General features: G+C 29.2%; 1 protein-coding gene across 3 annotated transcripts; it reads left to right on the forward strand.

Annotated features, from left to right (window-relative positions):
- Positions 1-2,421: 2,421 nt before the first annotated feature.
- LOC114173906 (chaperone protein dnaJ 16) lies at positions 2,422-7,209 on the forward strand. 3 transcript variants are annotated; one of them, XM_028058574.1, is made up of 12 exons: positions 2,422-2,894; positions 4,198-4,321; positions 4,516-4,598; positions 4,740-4,851; positions 4,940-5,044; positions 5,613-5,663; positions 5,865-5,954; positions 6,049-6,157; positions 6,256-6,404; positions 6,473-6,526; positions 6,641-6,854; positions 6,927-7,209. In XM_028058574.1, exons 1-11 carry the CDS (start codon positions 2,752-2,754, stop codon positions 6,851-6,853), a joined length of 1,233 nt encoding a protein of 410 aa, XP_027914375.1. In that variant the 5' UTR covers positions 2,422-2,751; the 3' UTR covers position 6,854; positions 6,927-7,209. The 3 variants fall into 3 exon arrangements, with proteins under 3 accessions (XP_027914375.1, XP_027914376.1, XP_027914377.1); XM_028058575.1 differs by adding an exon at positions 3,723-3,809 and having other exon boundaries at positions 2,785-2,894; positions 6,641-7,209; XM_028058576.1 differs by adding an exon at positions 3,723-3,788 and having other exon boundaries at positions 2,785-2,894; positions 6,641-7,209.
- The last annotated feature ends 13,331 nt before the right edge of the window (positions 7,210-20,540 follow it).

Genomic DNA, 20,540 nt, shown 5'->3' on the forward strand with positions numbered 1-20,540 from the left:
AATGTAAAATAGTTACAACTTTAACATCCCCTAAAAAATAACATGTGCAAGTAATTAAAAGAGCACATGTTTTTTAAATTGACACATTAAAGGCATAAACTTTTTATGTGCTATTTTCTATTCAAAATCTATTAAGGCCTTGAGATAACTTGTTAAGTAATTATAATCATCATAGATCCTTAAAAGTGACATGTCTCACATATACTTGAAAATGATATGCCTCACGTGTACTTAAAAGTGACATGTAAAAATAATTACAACAATCGATCACATGCACATAAAAATGACGTGTGAAGATAATTACGATAATCATATGCACTTAAAAATGACATGTGAAATCAATGACAATTATCCATTCATTTGTAATTTTAGAATACTAAAATATATTATTTGATATTCTTTAAATGTTTTATACTCTCTAAAATTTATAACTCTTATCATGATTTTCATTCAACCTCTTTGATCTCTATTTTAACTTCTTATATTTATCATTTAAGTTATTTTATCTCCATCAAGGCTTTCCTCAAATCTTTTTATATCACTACGTCATGCCTTCAAGGTTATGTGAACAACAATTTATTGTACTTCACCATTATTTACATTTTATATAGGTTTATAAATTAAGGACCATAAATTAAATTTGAAGTCAATAGTAGATTTATAGATGTATTATTAATTCATTTGTAAATGTATTAGTAATAATAAGCGATCAAATATGTTAATATTATTCTTAAGACATGTTTCAAACTAATAATAACAAATTTACTAAATTATGTTAATAACAAATTTTAATTTATAGTAATATTTTAAAATACAATTTAATTTTAATGTTAATAAGAATAAATTTTATCAATTGTTAAATTATTAATTCTTTAAATTTATTATATAAATAAAATTTTAAGAAAAAAATATTACTAATAACAATATCATGAATTTACCAATATATATATATATATAATTATTTATATTTATATTTATTTTAAAATAAAAAAAGTGAACATACTATTTTCATTAATAATAATAATAAATTCAAAACTTTCAAATATTTTAATTAATCTTTTTTGTTAATATATTAATTTTAGAATAACTAAATTTGTTATTATTGATTTATATTATTTCATTAATATTTTATTAATTCAAATTTTTTAATATATTATTTTTATTTGATTTTTGTTAATATATTTTATTGTTTTTATTATTATTTTAAAAAATATGTTAAGAAAAGATATTAGAATTCTACTAAGTTAATTGAACTTTGACCTTCTCTTCTCATTGCCATGAAAAAAAGATTAAATATGGTTTTGGTTCCTCAAATTTTAGTTAAAATTAGAATTAGTCCCTCTTCAAAATTTTTGATCAATTTAGTCATTTATCTTAAAAAATGTGTGAATTTAGGCATTTTAACTAAATTTTGTTAAGTTTATTTAACGTTTTAAGCATATTTCATGATAGTATTTGAACTGTTTATACTATTTGACATATTTTCGCTTCAATGTTAACTAAAATATTATCATAAAATGTGTTTAAAATGTCAAATAAACTTAACAAAAGTTGGTAAGAAGAACTAAATTCACACATTTCTAAAAATAAAAGACTAAATTGATATAAAAGTTCGATGAGGAACTAATTCTAAAATTCAGTGAAATTTAAGGAACTAAAAACATATTAACTAAAAAAACTCAAAATTCACTAATAATAAAAAAAAACTTGAACTGGGTTAGTAAAGTGGGTGGAATGAATCAGACTGTGTAATTAAAAAAAAAGTTTATTGAAAAGAAAACCGACCCGAAACTCATTTAATAATTTTTTATTAAAATTTTTAATAAATTTCAATGAAACAAGTGTACTAAAAAGTCAATACAAACGTTGTTTTGACTAAAAACAAATCCATGAAAATAAAATCACAGTTACATGAAGTATAGTTCGGAAATTGAACCATTAAACAAAAAAAATAATTCTATTTATTAATTAATTAATTTATATTTAAATTGATTATTCACATAATTTATTTATATTTAATTTAAAATAGAGTATCTGGTAACTCTTCCGTAAATCTATTCTAATTAAATTAATTTAAAATAAAGAAACATAGTCCAAAATGTTGTTTCCGACTAAAATAATAAAAACAAAAGTAGATTAACAAACAGGTGACTCCAAAATAGAAAGCCATTAATGACAGTATCAATTTTTGTTTTCAGCTTAATTAACCAAACACCACCTTGTTAAAACGTATTTACCACAACTGCACTAGTATCAGTTGAAACGGAGTTATCAAACGTCGACCTCCCCGTGCGCACTACGCACCGCGCGTACTTTACCCGTAACGCCACTCGTTTTCAAAATCGCATCAAGTTTAAATGGAATAAAAAACTATTTTGAAATTTTTAAATAAAAATTAAAATAACCAAATTTCTTAATTCCCCTCCAATTTCTTCCCCTCTTGTTGTCTCTTCTTGTTTTTTTTCTCTCTCTTCCTCCGAAGCTAAGCTTCAGCTTGGAGGGTCCATGGTCCACTTTCTGGATCTCACCGTCACCGCCACCGTCACACCTTCCCAATGCTCCTTCAACCTCTCCTCTTCCCCGTGACTCACTGGCGCGGGGAGATACCTCTTCATCGCCAACCTTCTCGTTTCGATCTCGATTCTCCCTGAGATTTTTCTTTCTCTCTCTCTCTCTGTTCCCGAGTTTTAGGGTTTTGACGGAGACCGATAACACGCGCGCACACGACGTCGTTTCGTTTGAACACGACGAATGATGCCGGGGCACCGCTCGAAGTCGGAGAAGCACGACGGCGGCGAGAAACAGCTCCGGCGGGATCCCTATGAGGTCCTTGGCGTCTCGCGCAACTCCACGGATCAGGAAATCAAAACCGCGTACCGAAAAATGGCGCTCAAGTGCGTTTCGAATCCCCTCTCTCGGTGTTGTTCTGTGGTTTATTGAATTTGTGGTGTTGTTTAGTTTGAGTGTGCTGAGAATGAAGACAGTAGTGAAGTTGCTGCTGTTATTATATATTGGATTAGGATTTTTGGATATTAATAATTATGTGCTTGAAACGTGTTCTTCTTCCTTGAATCGGTCATCTAGATGATGCTAATGTTACTTACAAAAAGAATACGTTTTATTTTAATTCTCAGAGTCTCTTGATTGAAGACGCTGCTGCAGCCACTTTGGTCTACACTTTGACAAAGCTGCCGAGCCCCTTGCTAAATCTTGGTCATACTTTTTTTTAATATATGTGTGTGAGTGTGTAATATATTTTTTCAAGGTTTTATAGAAAGGTTTGTGATCACGGTTTCACCTAAAACCTTGCAATTGCAGCTGCATCGCCTTCATTTTTCTGCAATTTCCTTCAAAATCAAGGATTGTGATGAAACGGTGATCACCCAGTTTTGATTGTAGAGTAGATGATCTGTGAACGTAGTCTTCTGTGCTTTCTTGTTGTGGTTGATATTATTTATGCTTAATTGTATGGAAGGTACATAAAAGGTCGTTTTATACTTTTATTTGTTACCGAAATTATGATGGTGTTAGAATCAATTTTAGATGATATAGTTCATATTAGTTGCAGAAAGGAAAGAGAAAAAAGGCCGTTAAAAATCATAAAGTAGAGCCTCGGAAAAGATTCATTTGATTACCGGCGGAGAACCTGAATGTTTTTTTATTTTCATACCTGCTAATTGTTCCTGTTGATAAGCTCAAATAATCCTTTACATATAATGTAGGAACGAAGCCTCTGAATCACTGATCATGTCATCATGCATCTGATACAAAGCACCTAACAGCTTCCAGTAAAATTTTATGTATTAAAGGTGTTTTCCTAGAATTATATGATATGAAATGAACGTCTCCATAAGGACTTCAAGGAGAGAAAATTAGGAGTAAAAAATGAAATTGGCTATAAGTTAAAATTAGCTTATGTACAAGTTAATAATCATGAATTTAGAGAAGTCATAAGAGAGAGCTTCAACAAATTAGCTTATGAAAAAATTAATTTTGACTTTTGGAGAAATCTATTTCACTTTTTCTTCTTATTTTTCTTTCCTAGAAGTCCTTATAGAAAAATTTGTCCAAACAAAGTATTCTTTCTGGTGTACATGGTTACTCTAATTGACTGTTCTTCCTTCCTGTCTTCCTTTCATCTAAAGCTCCAAGCAGGGATGGTTAATTTATTAATTAGCTAAATCAATTTCATTTCAGATATCATCCGGACAAGAATGCAAATGATCCTAAAGCAGCTGATATGTTTAAAGAGGTTACATTTTCTTATAATATCCTCTCAGATCCTGACAAACGGCGTCAATATGACTCAGCTGGCTTTGAGGTCATAGAAGATTTCTTACTATTTCGAATCATTAAGACTTTAGGATAGTCATTGTTCCTTCTGATTTTCGTTTTTCATTACTTATTGAAGATTCCAATTCTGTTCCAAATTTGTCTCCAAACTTTATTGCTAAAAAAGTAGTTTCAAACCTCTTACCATGGATCTCTGATATGAACTGTCATGTCTATGTATAGGCTGTTGAATCAGATAACCAAGAGTTGGAATTAGATCTTTCAAGTTTGGGAGCTGTCAATACAATGTTTGCAGCACTTTTTAGGTAGCAAGATTGAATGTGCTTCTCTTCCTCTTCACTCTCGATTCCTTTTCTTTGTTGAATGCTCAGAACATTGCTACATATTTCTCTGTGTTTTTTAACTTTTCTCTCCTTTTCATCATTTATTTTCTCCATGAATCACAGTAAACTTGGCGTGCCAATTAAGACAACTGTATCTGCATCTGTTTTGGAAGAGGCACTCAATGGTTTAGTGACCATTCGTCCACTTCCATTAGGACATTATGTATCTAAAAGGGTGAGCTGCCTCTTCTTTTAATTCATTGATCCTTTTTTAGTCATAGTTTTCTTACATTTGTTCTTGTTTTGGTGGTTTCATCTTACAGGTTGAGAAGCAATGTGCACACTTCTATTCAGTTACAATAACAGAAGAGGAGGCACGAGCTGGATTTGTTTGTCGAGTACAGTCATCAGACAAAAGCAAGTTCAAGGTTGGAATTTTATCTCTCTCATTCAAGAAAGATTGAGCAAGAGTAATGCTCAACCAGACAATACTAAGATCTATATTTGTGCCTTATGGAAACTGGTTTCTACACAGAGTTCTCTATCTCTTTCTTGTAAGATTAGTTTTTGGGATTGGGTGTTCCCAATGCAACTGCAAGATTAACTGTTTGTTGTAGCTGTTTTTAACTTGGTGCATATTAGGGAGCTTAGGTTTACTTGATATTCTAAATGCTCTCAATTAGCAAGGTGATTGATTCTATTTCACTGTAATGATTTGCTCTTAGGGAGCTTTGACCTTGAACTCTGCAAATTTATTCGGTTTCTTCATTTCAAAAATTTGAATTATCCCTAGTGTGTGTAATTTATTTTTGTGCTCTGTGTTTACAGTTTCAAAAGTATTCTCTTTTCCTTGTATATTGTAAATCAATTATGTGTGTGTTTATACTAATGTTCTAGATGATTTCCATATAATTTTAATATTTAAAAACATTAATATGTTTAACTGATAAATGATCTCTTTGTATGGCGTTTGATACCTTGATTATCTTTCCACAGTTACTATATTTTGATCAGGAAGACAATGGTGGTTTAAGTCTTGCACTCCAGGTATTATACATCTTCTGTGAGTTTGTGAAACACAATGCTTGTATTTTTGTCAGAGGAATTAATTATTTCTGATGTAATGTTTATACGTTGGATTTCAATGGCTCTTGGGTAATTATTTCGTAGTCATACTTTTTTTTTGTCTTTCGTATTTTGACTTTTGAGCATTCCGTGACGTTAGTACATTGATAATTGTTGTTGTAGGAAGACAGTGCAAAAACAGGGAAGGTTACCTCTGCTGGGATGTATTTTCTTGGGTTTCCTGTTTATCGATTGGACCAAACAATGAACTCTGTGAGTGGCTAATGTAACAAGATAGTATTTATTTTAAATTTTGTCTATCTAATTTCATTTAAAAAAATTTGGCTGTTGAATTATTTCTCTATAGATAGCTGCTGCTAAGGATCCAGATACATCGTTTTTTAGAAAGCTGGATGGGTTTCAGCCTTGTGAATTAAATGAATTGAAGGCTGGTACCCATGTATTTGCTGTTTATGGTAAATGCCTACTTTTATACCCAGTGAGCCAGTGCTGCTTGTTATGTTGGTTACTGTAATTTTTGCCACATATGAATTGACCGTCAAATTTCTTCTAGGTGACAACTTTTTCAAAAGTGCAAATTATACAATAGAAGCCCTATGTGCTGCACCTTTTAGTGAAGAAAAAGAAAATTTAAGAAGTATAGAAGCTCAAATCTTGTCTAAAAGGGCCGAAATATCAAAGTTTGAGGCAGAATATCGAGAGGTGGGCACTTGATCTGTATGGCTATAATTATATTACTTTTCGTCAAATCTCATGCTGGGTCTTTGTAGGTTCTGGCTCAATTCTCAGAGATGACAAGTAGATATGCACATGAAATTCAATCAGTGAGTTCTTATTTACAACGGTTTTTGTACAGCATTCCCCCGAGCCCTCCTCTTGGGGGCAAAAATTCATCAAAAATGAAAAACACTGAAGTTTTGCTATTTATTCCTTTGCAGATTGACGAGCTACTGAAGCATAGGAATGAAATACATGCATCATACACTATTACTCCCTTTAAACGGAGTACAAGTAAGAGCAGAAGTAAAAGTTCTTCCAAGGAAAACAAAGAAGATGGCCAAACAAGAGAGAAGAGGAGTACAAGAGATCGGCCAAAGAAGAAGAAATGGTATAACCTCCATTTAAGAGTCGATAAGAGAAAGGCTTGCTAAGGTGAGAATTGGAAAATTAAGAATTCCACCGTAAAACTATAATCAGTTGATCTGGATCCTTTTGATTGTTTAGCACTCGTACAAGTTAAGAAGAAGCCCTTGACAAAGCAACATAAAATGTTGTTAGAAGGTTGTCTATCACTCAAGCTTGTCAGGGATGACAACAACTCATTGTTTATGTATAATCCCTTTCCCCTTTTCTTTTATTTCTCTCTATGTAGTTCATCTTAAGAATTCGTACTTGTAAATTGTTTGATTTATTGATGAAGCATGATTAACTCTCTGAGCGGGTTGTAATTTTGTTTACAAGTAATGGCAAATCATTGGAGGATAGGGTCAGGTATTTTCTTGCTTAATGGTATTTTCAATTTTGTAATTACTACTATCTGAAATTTAGCTGAGTTTAGTTATTTCAGCATACCTTTTAATTTATATAAAATATTATATCTATCACTTCTATAGCTTTTTATTTTACTTTTTTGTTGCCCCTGCTCATCGTCTGTTCGCATAATGATTGATCTCGCATATTTAAGATAGACTTTTTGGATTCTTTCTTAGAACCTTAATTTTTTCTGGAAATTATGATTACCAGTGCAATAATTGGCAGCTGGGGTTGTGTATTTTATTATTTTATTTATTCATGGCCTTTAATCTTTGGTGGTTTGATCTCGTTAAATGTTTAATACCCTAATGATGTCTCCAGAAGACAATTTACAGCCAACGATGTGAATAGGAGCAATGCTTCAGTTTGTAAAATGACGACAAAAGCAAGTAGAGAGATGTTGTCTAAATAAACTTTCTAGTTTAAGCTTGGCTTCAGAGGGTACTGATAATGATGCATTATTTAAAAATTCCTATTGCAACCAACTGTTTTTAATAATGACCCAATGAGGTGTAGAATCAACCTAATTGGATGCAATGCAACAACAAATGAAAAGGAGTTTTGTTATTTTTGACACCTCATTTATTTGATAAATAAGAATGCATCCAAAGTGGTTGCGACAACTAAAAGAGTCTTAATACTACTGTCACTGCTACTAAGAGCCAGATCACTAGCTGGCCAAAGTTTTCTTATTCAAATTTTAAGAGGGGCCCGTTTAAACGTATTGTAACTTGTTTGAATTGTTTTCTTCATTTATAAATCGTGTAACTTAGGCAGTGCTACTACTATGTATGACTATAATTATAAGTATTAAAAAATATTAATGGAATCTATACAAGAACGAGACATTAGCTTTCTTCTCTCTTATTCTTTTTAATCTTTTTTTAGTATTATCAAATTTTTATTTCCTCTTGAGTTAGAAAAAAGGAACGATTGGTAAGAGAGAAATATTATCTTCAACTTCACAATCAATAAATAAACAAGTAAAAAAAATTATAAATAAATGACATTTGAAAAAAACCCAAAAAAATTATTTGATTTGATTATTTTTGTTAGTTTTCATTTTTGTATATAAAACGTATCTTAAAGACTTAATGTCATTACGTTGTGTAGATATTTTGACTCGGATAGAATAATAGTATTGTCTCAAATTAATAATACCATTAAATGCAAGCATTTTTCTAGAAACTGTATTTCTAAAACTCATTTATATAGTTTTGTACAATGAAAAAAGAAGAAGACGAAAGTGTGAACAAAAATAGAGACGGTGATGAGGTGAAAAATGGTATACAAAAGAAAATATATTATAAAGCTTGTAGAAAAGTTTGTATCAATATTCTCACATGCAGTGCCCAATCCTTTTATCCACGCATACATCCACAAGACGCTGTCTCTGGTGAGTCTTCTCTCCTCAAGTTCCAATAATTCATTCATGAAAGTTGAAGCTAATATTGAAGGCTGTGTAAAGAGTTGGAGGGTAAGGGACACTGAATAACTATATTATTCAGTTTAGTCTAAATTAATTTTAAAATTTAGTTCAATTTACAATAACGTAGTTTAACTCTGGTCTTTTGTCTACCCCAATTAGAATGTTTTGATTTCTTCAATTCTAGTTGTGCAAATTGAATTCGTAACAAAGGTTTGTATTGGGCAAGCTTGTGAATATACAAAGAAGAAAATGATTATAAATAAACAAACTTCACTATTGTCAACACATGAGTTGTATGGATGAATACGAAAGAGGAGTTTAACTAAAATATACTGAATATTCAAAAATGTTTTATATTATCTTAGTAGTTAAAATTTATTGACTTTTATTTTAAAGCCTTTTATAAAGTGAATGGTAAACATTGTTCCTAATTCTTAAGAGTTTTTTAAGAACTTAATAACTTAGCTGAGGATGAAGGAATACAGGTGTTTTTAGAAGGATCAATGATAGAAGTAAGTTTTAGGCTTAACTCAATCCTACAAAATCGATATCGGATGGAATAGAATGTCTAAAAAAGTTTGCTAGAATAGGCTTTAATTTGGTTCTGATATTGTGTTAGAAATAAGTTTTAACTTGTAAGATGAGGTTTGCACCTCACTTATATATTATGAAATGACCTTATCTCTAGTTGATGTGGGACTTCCAACAATTAATGTTTAAGAGTTTTAGAATCTAGGGTTAGAAGTTCTAAACGAATTCTTATTTAGTGTCTTAATGAAATAATATACATAAAATTCAACAGAATAATTTTAAGAATTAGTAGGCTTGGAGATGGTTTAAGAATATTAGTCCTTTTAGTCTTTTTTTCCTTTAAACAATCATGTTGTACGGAATTTGAATGAATGCGATATTCAATAATGGATAAGTGGAATTCTGCTTTGCATGAACTGTTAAACAAATTTGGTAAAGTCATGAAGAATGATAATTACATTGATAGCTTATAAAACAAAAATGAAAATTATAATTAACCAAACCCTTGTTATTTATACGTAGCCCAACGGCTAGCAAAATAAAGATTTGTATTATTTATTACATGAGTTTAGTTTCAAGGCCACAACACATACTTCAAAAATACAACCAACACAGACACGACACAGAGAGCATATATAAAAAATATGAAGCCAAGGAAATGTTCATGCAAAGATGTTAGTTAAATTGTCTTCTTGGCTGCAAGAAAGGTAAGCACAAGGTGAAAGATAACAGTTAAGATTGCAGAATAAGTAAGGTTTCTTGGAGAAGCACTGGTTTGAGGTGAAGGACCCTTAGCCATGTTAGGCATGTTAGGCATGTCAGAGTTGCTGGATCCATCATCGTCTCCATACTGAGCAGCAACCACCATACACACGACCAAAACACAAGCTGAGAACAAAGAGAATTTGAGTGATGAAGCCATGTCCGAGGTACCCTTTTGCTGATTACTGTGTTGCACTTAGTGTTGGAGATTTTCTTTTATGATGTTTTGAATATAAATAGTGAACAAAGTTGAGGTTGCATTGCTTAGGCCAGTTGGTTTGTGCACAAAGGTGGTCTTGGATTTGGCTCCTATATGTTGTTTCTTGTTTGAATTGAAAAATATATATATGATCGATGAAGTTCAACAAAGGGGTGCTTTGTTTTAATCGTAATGCACTGGTTTCGTTATATAAACTATAATATGATCGATGAAGCAGTCGCGGATCTAACACCAGTGGAGTGGTGAAATTCAAAATAACTTTTTATATGCTTCCATAATACCGACTTTTTTGGGCTTCGGTTGCCAAAATGTCATGAAAAGGTCACTTTTTTTTTTACCTCATCTTGGTTTGAGAATCGAAGTTAAATGTAAAAAGTAACTGCGGCAAAAACTTTTTTCTATTTTAATGAATTAGTAAGAAAATTAAAAATTATTTGGATTTGAATTCAATAATTTTTTAAATTAAAAATAAAGAATTAGAGAGGATAAAATTAGGAAGACAAATATATAAAATAAGGGAATTAAATAATTTTTTTTCAAACATTTGATCATAATTTCAACAAATTTATACATTTTTATGTACACGTAAATATATCGCAGTATATCATGGATATTAGTATAAATTTATGTTTGATTTTTACTCTATACGAAGAAAATTTAATCATTTTTAACAAAGAAAAAACTAAATACCAAATGTCTCTTAATAGCATTTTCATGTCGATGTAAGAATGTGGTCATTGTTTGAAATAACATTCATGGCAATATATTTGAAGTGATATTTTGATTAGAGTCATGAAATAAAAATATCATATTGTGAGAGAGAAAAGTCCTACTAGAGATAGTTTCATCATCTCAAAAAATTAAGAAAGTTATAAATACTTAATACTATAATAATGTAATTAAAAGAGATGCATGTTACACAAAGAAAACGAGATTATTAATAGAAGATGCTAAAGAAATATTTATAACTAATTTCATTTACACGGTCTCAAATTAGTTTTTTTTTTTTAATTTTTCCCTTATATTGCTATAAAATAATTTATTACTATTAAAGAATATTAAATCAATATATTTTAGTCTAAATAGAATAATTTCTCTTATTAAATACTCCTCTAATTTATTTTCAATTTCGAATTATTCTCTTTATTAGTCTTTGGAAACAATTTTTTATTCACTTTCTTTCGTCTGGCAGTCATCCTCTTCCTTTGTGGTTTCGTTGCTCACTCCCTTCCTCATCACCTTTTTTAAAATAGTAATGGCAAAAACTAAAATTTATATATCAATTATTGATTAATGATTCTATAAAATAAATTTTGAATATTCTAATGAAATTTAATATTCATTCTCATAAAAGGTTTTGCAATGTTTATTGCATATTAAAAAAAATGTAAAAGGATAATTTGTGGAAACGGGAAGCCACGAAAGAATGCCTGAGTGACAGACGAAACAGAACAAGAAAAAGTGTTTCAAAATTTGGCAAGAATAATTTGAAATTAAACATAAATTAGAAACACAAGTTAAAACAGTTTATTTTATTAATAACCATCGTATTAGTGAATATGTTACCGTAAGAAAAATATTAAATAATAACTAATTTAGAAACAAAAAATAATTAATCAATATATTGATTAATTTAAACATTATTTTATAAATTAAAAATTATTAATATTTAAAATAATATTTATTATTAATGAAAATTTTGTGAATTAAATTTTAAATTGATTTTTATCCTTAATTATCAGGATTTTAGTTATTTATTATTGTTTGGTACTAAATATTATAATGTTAAATAGTTAAAAGTTTAATAACTAATGTAAGATTTATTTGAACTTTGATTGAAAAATTAATTATAATTTTTTATTAATAATACAAATTATTTTAAATATCAATAACTTTAAAATAATATTTAATTTTTTAATATAATAATTAATTATTTTTGTCTATATATTAATTGTTATTTAATGATTATCTTTTAGTGTGTATTAGAGTTTAACATTTATTTTTTTCGGAAAAATAATAATATTTACATGATAAATACATGTAAAAACATATTTAAAATAATGAATGGAGATGTTAAAGTTTTCTTTTATTATTAAGGTTAAAAAAAAGTCTAATCCAACTCAACTAATATACTAGTATTAATCTACGAAGGGTGATATAATTAACTCACAACTCTAAATCATAAATTATATTTCTTGTATGTTTTAAACAGAAGAAATGTTTGTAACTTATAAATATTTTAAAAAAAGAAGTTATAGTTGAATTTTGGCTTGGTATTTCAAGTTTAGATTGATTAGAGAGAGTATAATGCTTTTTTAAAGGGGGTAATCCTAGAATTAATATATATATATATATATATATATATATATATATATATATGTGTGTGTGTGTGTGTATGTATGTACAATATTTTAATTCCAATAAATTATTTATCATTCTTTTTACTCTCTCACTAACTTGGTTTATTAGATAGTTTATCATTAACACCGTGTGGCTTTCACATTGTCCAATTTTACACACAAAAGAAAATGCAATAAAGTCCAATTTATGCTATTTTTCTTTCAAAAATTAGAACCCACCATTGCTAAGTTACATCTTTTCTATCATTAAAAAATGTCCAACATGCGGAAAGTTCCCATTTCATCTCATCAATACTAACAATATATATATATATTTATTACAATAATTGTGTAATCTTTTCAAATTTATTCTATTTCCAACAAATCATATCCTCTCGCTTTATTTTTCTTTATGTTTTTGTCTTAAATCAAATAACAAGCTATTTTCCTAAATTTCTATTTTGCATCTCTTTTTTTTTTTTTTTTCCAATTGTTACACGTTTCTATTATGTTTTAGTTCATTTTATTTCTTCTCTAGATCAAAAAAAAAATTATAGATGGGAAGCTTATACCTAATTTTCTGTCCTTATTTCTCTCTTAACATTTATTTGTTAATGGTAACATTATCCTTAAAATCTAGTTTTCAAGCGATTGTTTGTTAAAAAGTCTTTTCCTTTATTTAGCCTTCTTCATTGTGCAAGATTAGAGGAAACTAATTATGCAAACAAACATCATTAAGATCGTTCCATCTCTTTACTAAAGCCCATGAAAGATGATTGATACAAAAAAATTATAATCACAAAATTCTCATATAAGAACAATGAAAAACACTGCTTGTGTATTATAACATCAGAACACAGCTTATTGAAATCAGCACACAAGAGAAACAAGACCAAAATGTGAATGACAAAATCAAGAAGCACAAACAAAAGAAGATGTGAGAAACAGAAAGATTTCAAAGCCTCTCTCTAGCAATGAGAAGAGTAAACAGAAGGGGAAAAATTGCAGTGATTATGAGTGCATGATGATTCTTGAGGGTAGTTGCATGACTAGAAGGTGCTTCTGCAGGAGCCAAGTGATGATGACCCTCATGAGCAGCTACAACTGCAACCAAAGCAATGAAAAGGGCCATGAAGAATGAGAATTTCACTTGTGAAGCCATGCTTGCAATGTTCTCAGATGATTGAATCTGCAGAATTCTTCACTATATTGCTTCACATAACTCGTTTTTTTATATGTATTTATATAGGAGCATGAGTTGACTTTTACAATTGTTCATGGTCATAATACTTGATATAATAATGATATTATAATGAAGAGAATAATATATACTTACGTTGAAATTTTCAGTTTTTTTGTTCACTTATTATTTATTAATGTATAAAACTGCAGTTTATTATTGAAGATAAGAAGTTTAACTCCGTATGTTTGACATGTTAACTAATGATAAATCTAAGATCTTAAATCAGTCAGAATAATATATTAAAGGAGGTTAAATATATAAAATTAAGAAAAAAATAATTTTTTTTATATATTTAATAATTTTAACAATTCATAAGAATTGGTTTACAAATATATGTCTTTAAATAGTTCAAATATAAGCTAACAACATGTTACTCCTACATAGCTGAAAACATCCCAATAAAAACGTTTGATCTTGCGTAATCCACCTCAATTAACCGCTGAAAATCTTTAGAAACACGTGAAATCATTACCCATAAATAATCCCTTTTTTAAACTCAATCAAAATCATAATCGGATTATATATCCCATGTTAATTTAATATGAGATATTCATGTAATTTATCTTTACTTATTTTTCTTTAATTATCTTTAACTCTGAAAGTGAATGGTGTAATCCTATTTTTGTTTTCCAAGAAAGTACGTTTGCCGTGACATTAACTGCTTTTGAATATTTTGTTATGTGTTTACTACACTTGTAATTTCGTGGCTCTAGTTGTTGTAACTATAGTTTACGAAAGTTAGAAACCATTAATTCCACAAATAAAAAATTGCAATGTTAAGTATATTATTGCTGTACCAACCAAAAAAAATATAATTAATAGAAAGTATACAGGGTGAAGTACGCTAGACATTGTCAATGACAATAAGTACTACAAGGTACGAACTAATTTGTGAGAAGTACAATATTTAGATGAAACAACACTAATAAACTATAATTGTATATATTAGGAGTAATTGACAAATAATTTATGTATTGATAATAGGAACCACTACCAGCAAGTGACTCAGAACAAGAACACATGGGACTTGATTTTTTTTTTCTTTGTCGATTTATTAGCCTTTATTGGTTCTTTTTGTATGATTTTAACGTGTATAATTGTTTTTCATGAAATAATATTTTAATTTTTAATTTTATTATAATTAAACTTTACTTTTCAAATAGACATCTAAAACTTTAATTTTATTATAATTATTTTTAGAACCATTTTTTTATGTATAATATTTTGTTACAGTTTTGAATCAAATAATTTTGATTAAATTAGTATTGCTGCTCCTATATTATTATTATTCTTATTATTTAACTCAAAGTTGTTAAAAAAATTATAATAAAATTATAGTTTTATATTTCTGTTTACAGAAAAAAAAAACTCAACCAGAACAAAATTAAAATTCAAAGTGTATATATATATATATATATATATATATATGATAAATTTAAGAATTAATTAAGACAAAATTGAAGTTTGCTTGTCTATTTTCATGTTTTAAAAAAGTAGGTGGACTGGCCTTATTACCCATAGAATTTTAGTGGGCATATTTGGTTTTATAGGCTTTTTGATCCTATAAGTTCTTTTTGTCTCGATACGTATAGGTTACGGATTAAAACCAAACATTGTAGAGTAGGTCAAATCGATAACTCTATTTTTAAACTCGTTTTTTGAATCTTTTATTCTTTTCTTTATCATACTTCTTGTATTTATTGTTTTTTTTTCTTTTTTATCTCCATTTTTAACAATATGTTTATCACAAACTCATGTCATTCTAATAGATATGTGAACAGTACTTCACCATTGTTTATATTTTATAAGTAAGATTTATAAATTAAGGACCGTAAATTAAATTTGAACTCCACAGTGGATTTATAAAGGTATTAATAATAAAATTATAAATATAATAATAATAATAAGCAATCAAAACTATTAATATATACACAATCTAAAGATATTTTTGAAACTAATAATAACAAATTTACTAACTTATTTCAATAACAAAAGTAGATTAATAGTAATATCTAAAAATATAATTTATTTTTAATGTTAATAATAATAAATTTATCATTTATTAAATTATTAATTCTTTAAATTTATTATATAAATGAACTTTTAGGAAAAGTAATATTATTAATAATAATATCATAAATTTGCGAACAATAATAGTAATAATACTAAATCCTAACAAATTTAAAATAATAATTTATTTAACTTTTTCTATTGATATTAGTGAAAATACACGTGTCATGGGTATATGTGTTTACTTTTCTTTAAGATAATAAAAATTAATAAAATTGTTACTATTGTTCTCATTAGGGTTGTTTCAATCTCTAAATTTTAATGCAAAATTGAAATTCATTTTTATATGAAATTTTAGTACATTTTGTTTAATATCTCATTTAATAGTATAAACTACTAAATAAAATATTAGATATTTTGATCAAACAAAACAAATAGTTATGTGTATAAATATTAATGCAGTTATCCAAAAGACTTTGTAAAATCTAGAAACCTTGTGTGTGGTTGGGTGATAACTCCTTAAAGCTAGATTCTGCAAAGTCTAGGAACCATTACAGGTGCACACATCTAGTGAATCCTATATCAAAGGCATGTATCCGGATAATTGAGTTTAGAGTCTAATACTATGTGTGTATAATCATTTATTTTAGGGATAAGTATGTTTTTTATCCATGTACTAACATGCTAAATTGGAAACCGTCCCTCTGTCAAAGTTTATATAAAAATGATCTTTTTACTTTTATAATGAGTGAAAAGTATCCTTCATTTTAAACGGTGTTAAATATTTAATGACTTGGCAAACGACGTAGATGACGTGGCAATTTTTTACTTCAACAACTGTTACTGCAATATTACGTTTAAAGTAAATACTTTTAAATATTACGTTTTAAAGTTATTAACTTTTTAGGTAAACCTCGTGAGTAGAAAAAAATGCGAAAGGGTCTTTGAGTGCTGTGACGATGGTGTGCCATTGAGAGAGGAAAATCTGGTGCGCAATACGACGACAACATTGTCTACGAATTTTGATCAAGAACCCAATAGGGTTTTCTTCTATTGCAACAATGCGAGGTTAGAGAAAGTGAATCCTAGGGTTTTCGTCCGCGACAGTGAAGATATGTTTTATAAGTTTTTGATTTTGATTTTTGATTTTTGATTTTGATTTTCGTCCGCATATGAATTCATTGTTTTGAAACACATTGTAATTTGGGGTTATCTTTTCGAATCAGTGTTAGAAATTGAATGTATCCTCCTTGTTGTCATCTCTGCCTCTAATTTCAACTTCAACTTGGTATTTTTCCTAATCAGTTGTATCACATATTTGTCGTTAACAACAACTAATTCACCATCTTCTTCCTCTATTTCTGGTTTGTCTTCCATCATACTTTCTTCACCATCATGAACCCATTCAAAGTACTTACAGTTATCATCACTCTACACTTAAAACAAAAACACATTACCAAAACCAATCATAAATAATTTCTCTAACAAAAACAGAATTAAAAGAACTTACTCTTCAATTCCTACATCTCCAAAAAAATCTTCCTTTGTTCTTCGTCGTGCTTGCTTGCAAAAGCACTACTGTTTCCCCACAACCACATAATTTGCCTCTTAGACCCGAGAACGAACTTAATGCACCAACACTCTTCGTTCCAAAACTTCTGTGAATGTATGCAGAGCTCTCGCCCTGGGATTTCATCACCAACAACCTATCTTTAACAAAATAAAAAGAACTTTACCCCATTCATTGTTTACGAACCCTATATGAACCCCAAATCGAAACCACTTACCTATTCTTCAATGAAACCACACTCCAAGTTCAGATCGACTTTCACAGATGATTTTCGATGTTGCTCTACGGCCTGAAGCTGGTGCGAGCCTTCCCTAGTGCAGATTGATCAATGGTGCTCCAACAAAGAAAGTCCCAATTTTACTCACCCACAACCCTATAATGTCTCCCAACGGTAGATTATAAAAATCAAGTAATTAAATTTTAAATGTTTTAATTGCAGTAACAACTGTTGAAGTAAAAAATTGCCACGTCATCTATGTCGTTTGCCAAGTCATTAAATATTTAACACCGTTTAAAATGAAGGATACTTTTCACTCATTATAAAAGTAAAAGGATCATTTTTATATAAACTTTGACAGAGGGACGATTTCCAATTTAGCATGTTAGTACAGGGATGGAAAACATACTTATCCCTTTATTTTATTTAGGTTGTGCTAAAGTGACGTAAGTATACCCTATTTGAGTGTGAATGTTATTAAAGTTTAGGATATCTCCTTTCAGACATCTCCTACATCAAGACATACACCGATAATACCATCACTAAGAGTTTCCCTTGAAACTCTTTAAACATTGTCATTCATGCTCAGAACAACATATTCTCTTCAATTTACAATAATGAAAACCATAAACATGTTTCACATCAACCACAAAACATCCAAAACAACCAAACAATGGAAAACATGTAAAACAAGGCATCTGACACTCAGTGCTAGAACTCAGTGCCATTTACATCCAAAAAATTGGCACTCAACGCTAGCATGCCACCACTCAGTGCCATTTGTCTCCCAAAAATTGTCACTCAACGCCAGCATGCCACCACTCATCACCCTAGAGTAAAAATGCTCCCAACCTTACAATGGTCACTGGCACTCAGCGTCACCTGGGTGACGCTCAACACCAATTAGCTTGCATAATTTGGTGCTTAATGGTGAAACTTGCTGCTCAACATCACATTAGATGTCAACAATTGCATTTTGTGATTTTTGGGCAATCCGGACTTGTTTCATAGTTCAAATTTGTTCTCCTCTTTTAGGTATTGGTTCAAATAGTTTTTAAATCATAGTAATGGGTACCAATTTGATCAATGACTCAGACTTTCACTTTCCCCCAATTACCACGAGATCAAACAAATAAACATACATAATTGATAAAGCAATTCACACACTAAAATCATTCATACTAACAAGAACCATCACCTATCTCAATCAATTACATATATACAAAATATCCATTGCTACTAAACTCACGCAAACAAACAAAAAAACTAGCTTCCTTTACCTTGATTGATCAACCCTAAAGTTCTAGAACAACAACCCACTACAAGAAAATGCTTCATTAGTAACCAATTTTAGTGACCAAAAGTTGTTAGTTACTATAATTACTAATTTAGATACAAGTTTACAAAGCAAAAACATTATTGGTTACTAAAATAGTTACTATTATGAATAAAAAATTATAATTGGTCACTAAATTGGTTTTTAAAATTAGCTACCATAGTTTTGGCTACCAAAGAAAACTGGTCACTAAAAATTAGCTACCTAAGTTTTGGCTACCAAAATAACTTAGTTACTAAATTGCTCTCTAATTAATTAGTGACAAATTTAGTAACCAATTATAATTTTTTATTTATATTAGTGACTATTTTAGTAACCAATAAATTTTAATTTTATAAATTGGTATCTAAATTGGTCACTATAGTGACTAACAATTTTTAGTCACTAAAATTGGTTACTAATAAGACATTTTCTTGTAGTGACCACCCTTCAACTCACATAATGTTTTATCTACACACAAAAACATGACCAGACCATAACATTATGATCACTAATCAACAAATACTCAAGAAGAAGACTGAGACCTCACATGCAACCATGAGATAGCCACATGCAAGCCACAACAAGAAGAGGCAAAAATCTAACTTACCCCAAATGAAGAAATTGATCGGTTGATCTTGATCAACTCGCCGCAAGGAGTAATCTTACAATCTATGATTTTCAAAAGGACAAACGGATGGTGAGAATACTTAGAGATAATTGAGAGAATTTTTAGAAAGAAGTTTTTATAGAGATAAAGTGTTTTTTAGTAATGAGATCTCTTTATAAAATTTCTATTTATAGTTAAGAATTTTATTATTAAAATAATAGGGTCTCATTATTTTAAACGCTACCACTCTTAAAATACAATTTTCTAGGTTCTCACATTCTTTCCAACAAAAAAAATTTTTGACCTAAAAAATTGACTTACTAGAGAATATATGTGGGTATGACTGCTTTATATCCTCCTCTAACTCCCAAGTAGAATCACCTATTATCCTATTCCAACCAACCTTGACAAGACAGATGAATTTTCCTTTGAGTTGCTTTGTCTAGTGGTCCTTTATACCAATAGGATGCACCTCCACTAAGAAATCTTCTTTGATTTGCAAATCCTCCATTTCTAGCACATGAGAAGGATCATGCACATACTTCGTTAGTTGAGAGACGTGAAACATCGAATGAAAATTACCTAACTGAGGAGGCAAAACGATCTCATAAGCCACTGGTCCAATTCTCTTTAATATCTAATATGGACCAATGAACTTAAGAGAAATTCTTCTTGAACGAATAACCCTGCTAGCATTGGTAGTTTGGGTTACCCTTAAGAAAACATAATCATAATTGATTATATTAATTACTTTATATTAAATTTGGTTATTCAAAATTATATATTTAATTGTATTTAAAATAGAGTATACTGGTAACTCTTTCGTAACCTTGCGTTTGGATAAGAAATTTTAACAATTTCAAGAAATTTAAATACATGATATTTGAATCACTTATAGTTGATTTTTTTTTCATCTCTTAAATAGTTTGTTTTAAAGAAGTAATTGAAATATCTTGAATTTCAATTTTCCTGTTTGGATAAAACAAATTAATTTCTCTTTTATAACAACATTATATTTTAAAAATATTGGTTTGACCATTGGATTGAACTAATTCTTGA

This window comes from Vigna unguiculata, chromosome 2 (genome assembly GCF_004118075.2).
Source record: "Vigna unguiculata cultivar IT97K-499-35 chromosome 2, ASM411807v1, whole genome shotgun sequence".
In the NCBI taxonomy this organism is placed as follows: domain Eukaryota; kingdom Viridiplantae; phylum Streptophyta; class Magnoliopsida; order Fabales; family Fabaceae; genus Vigna; species Vigna unguiculata.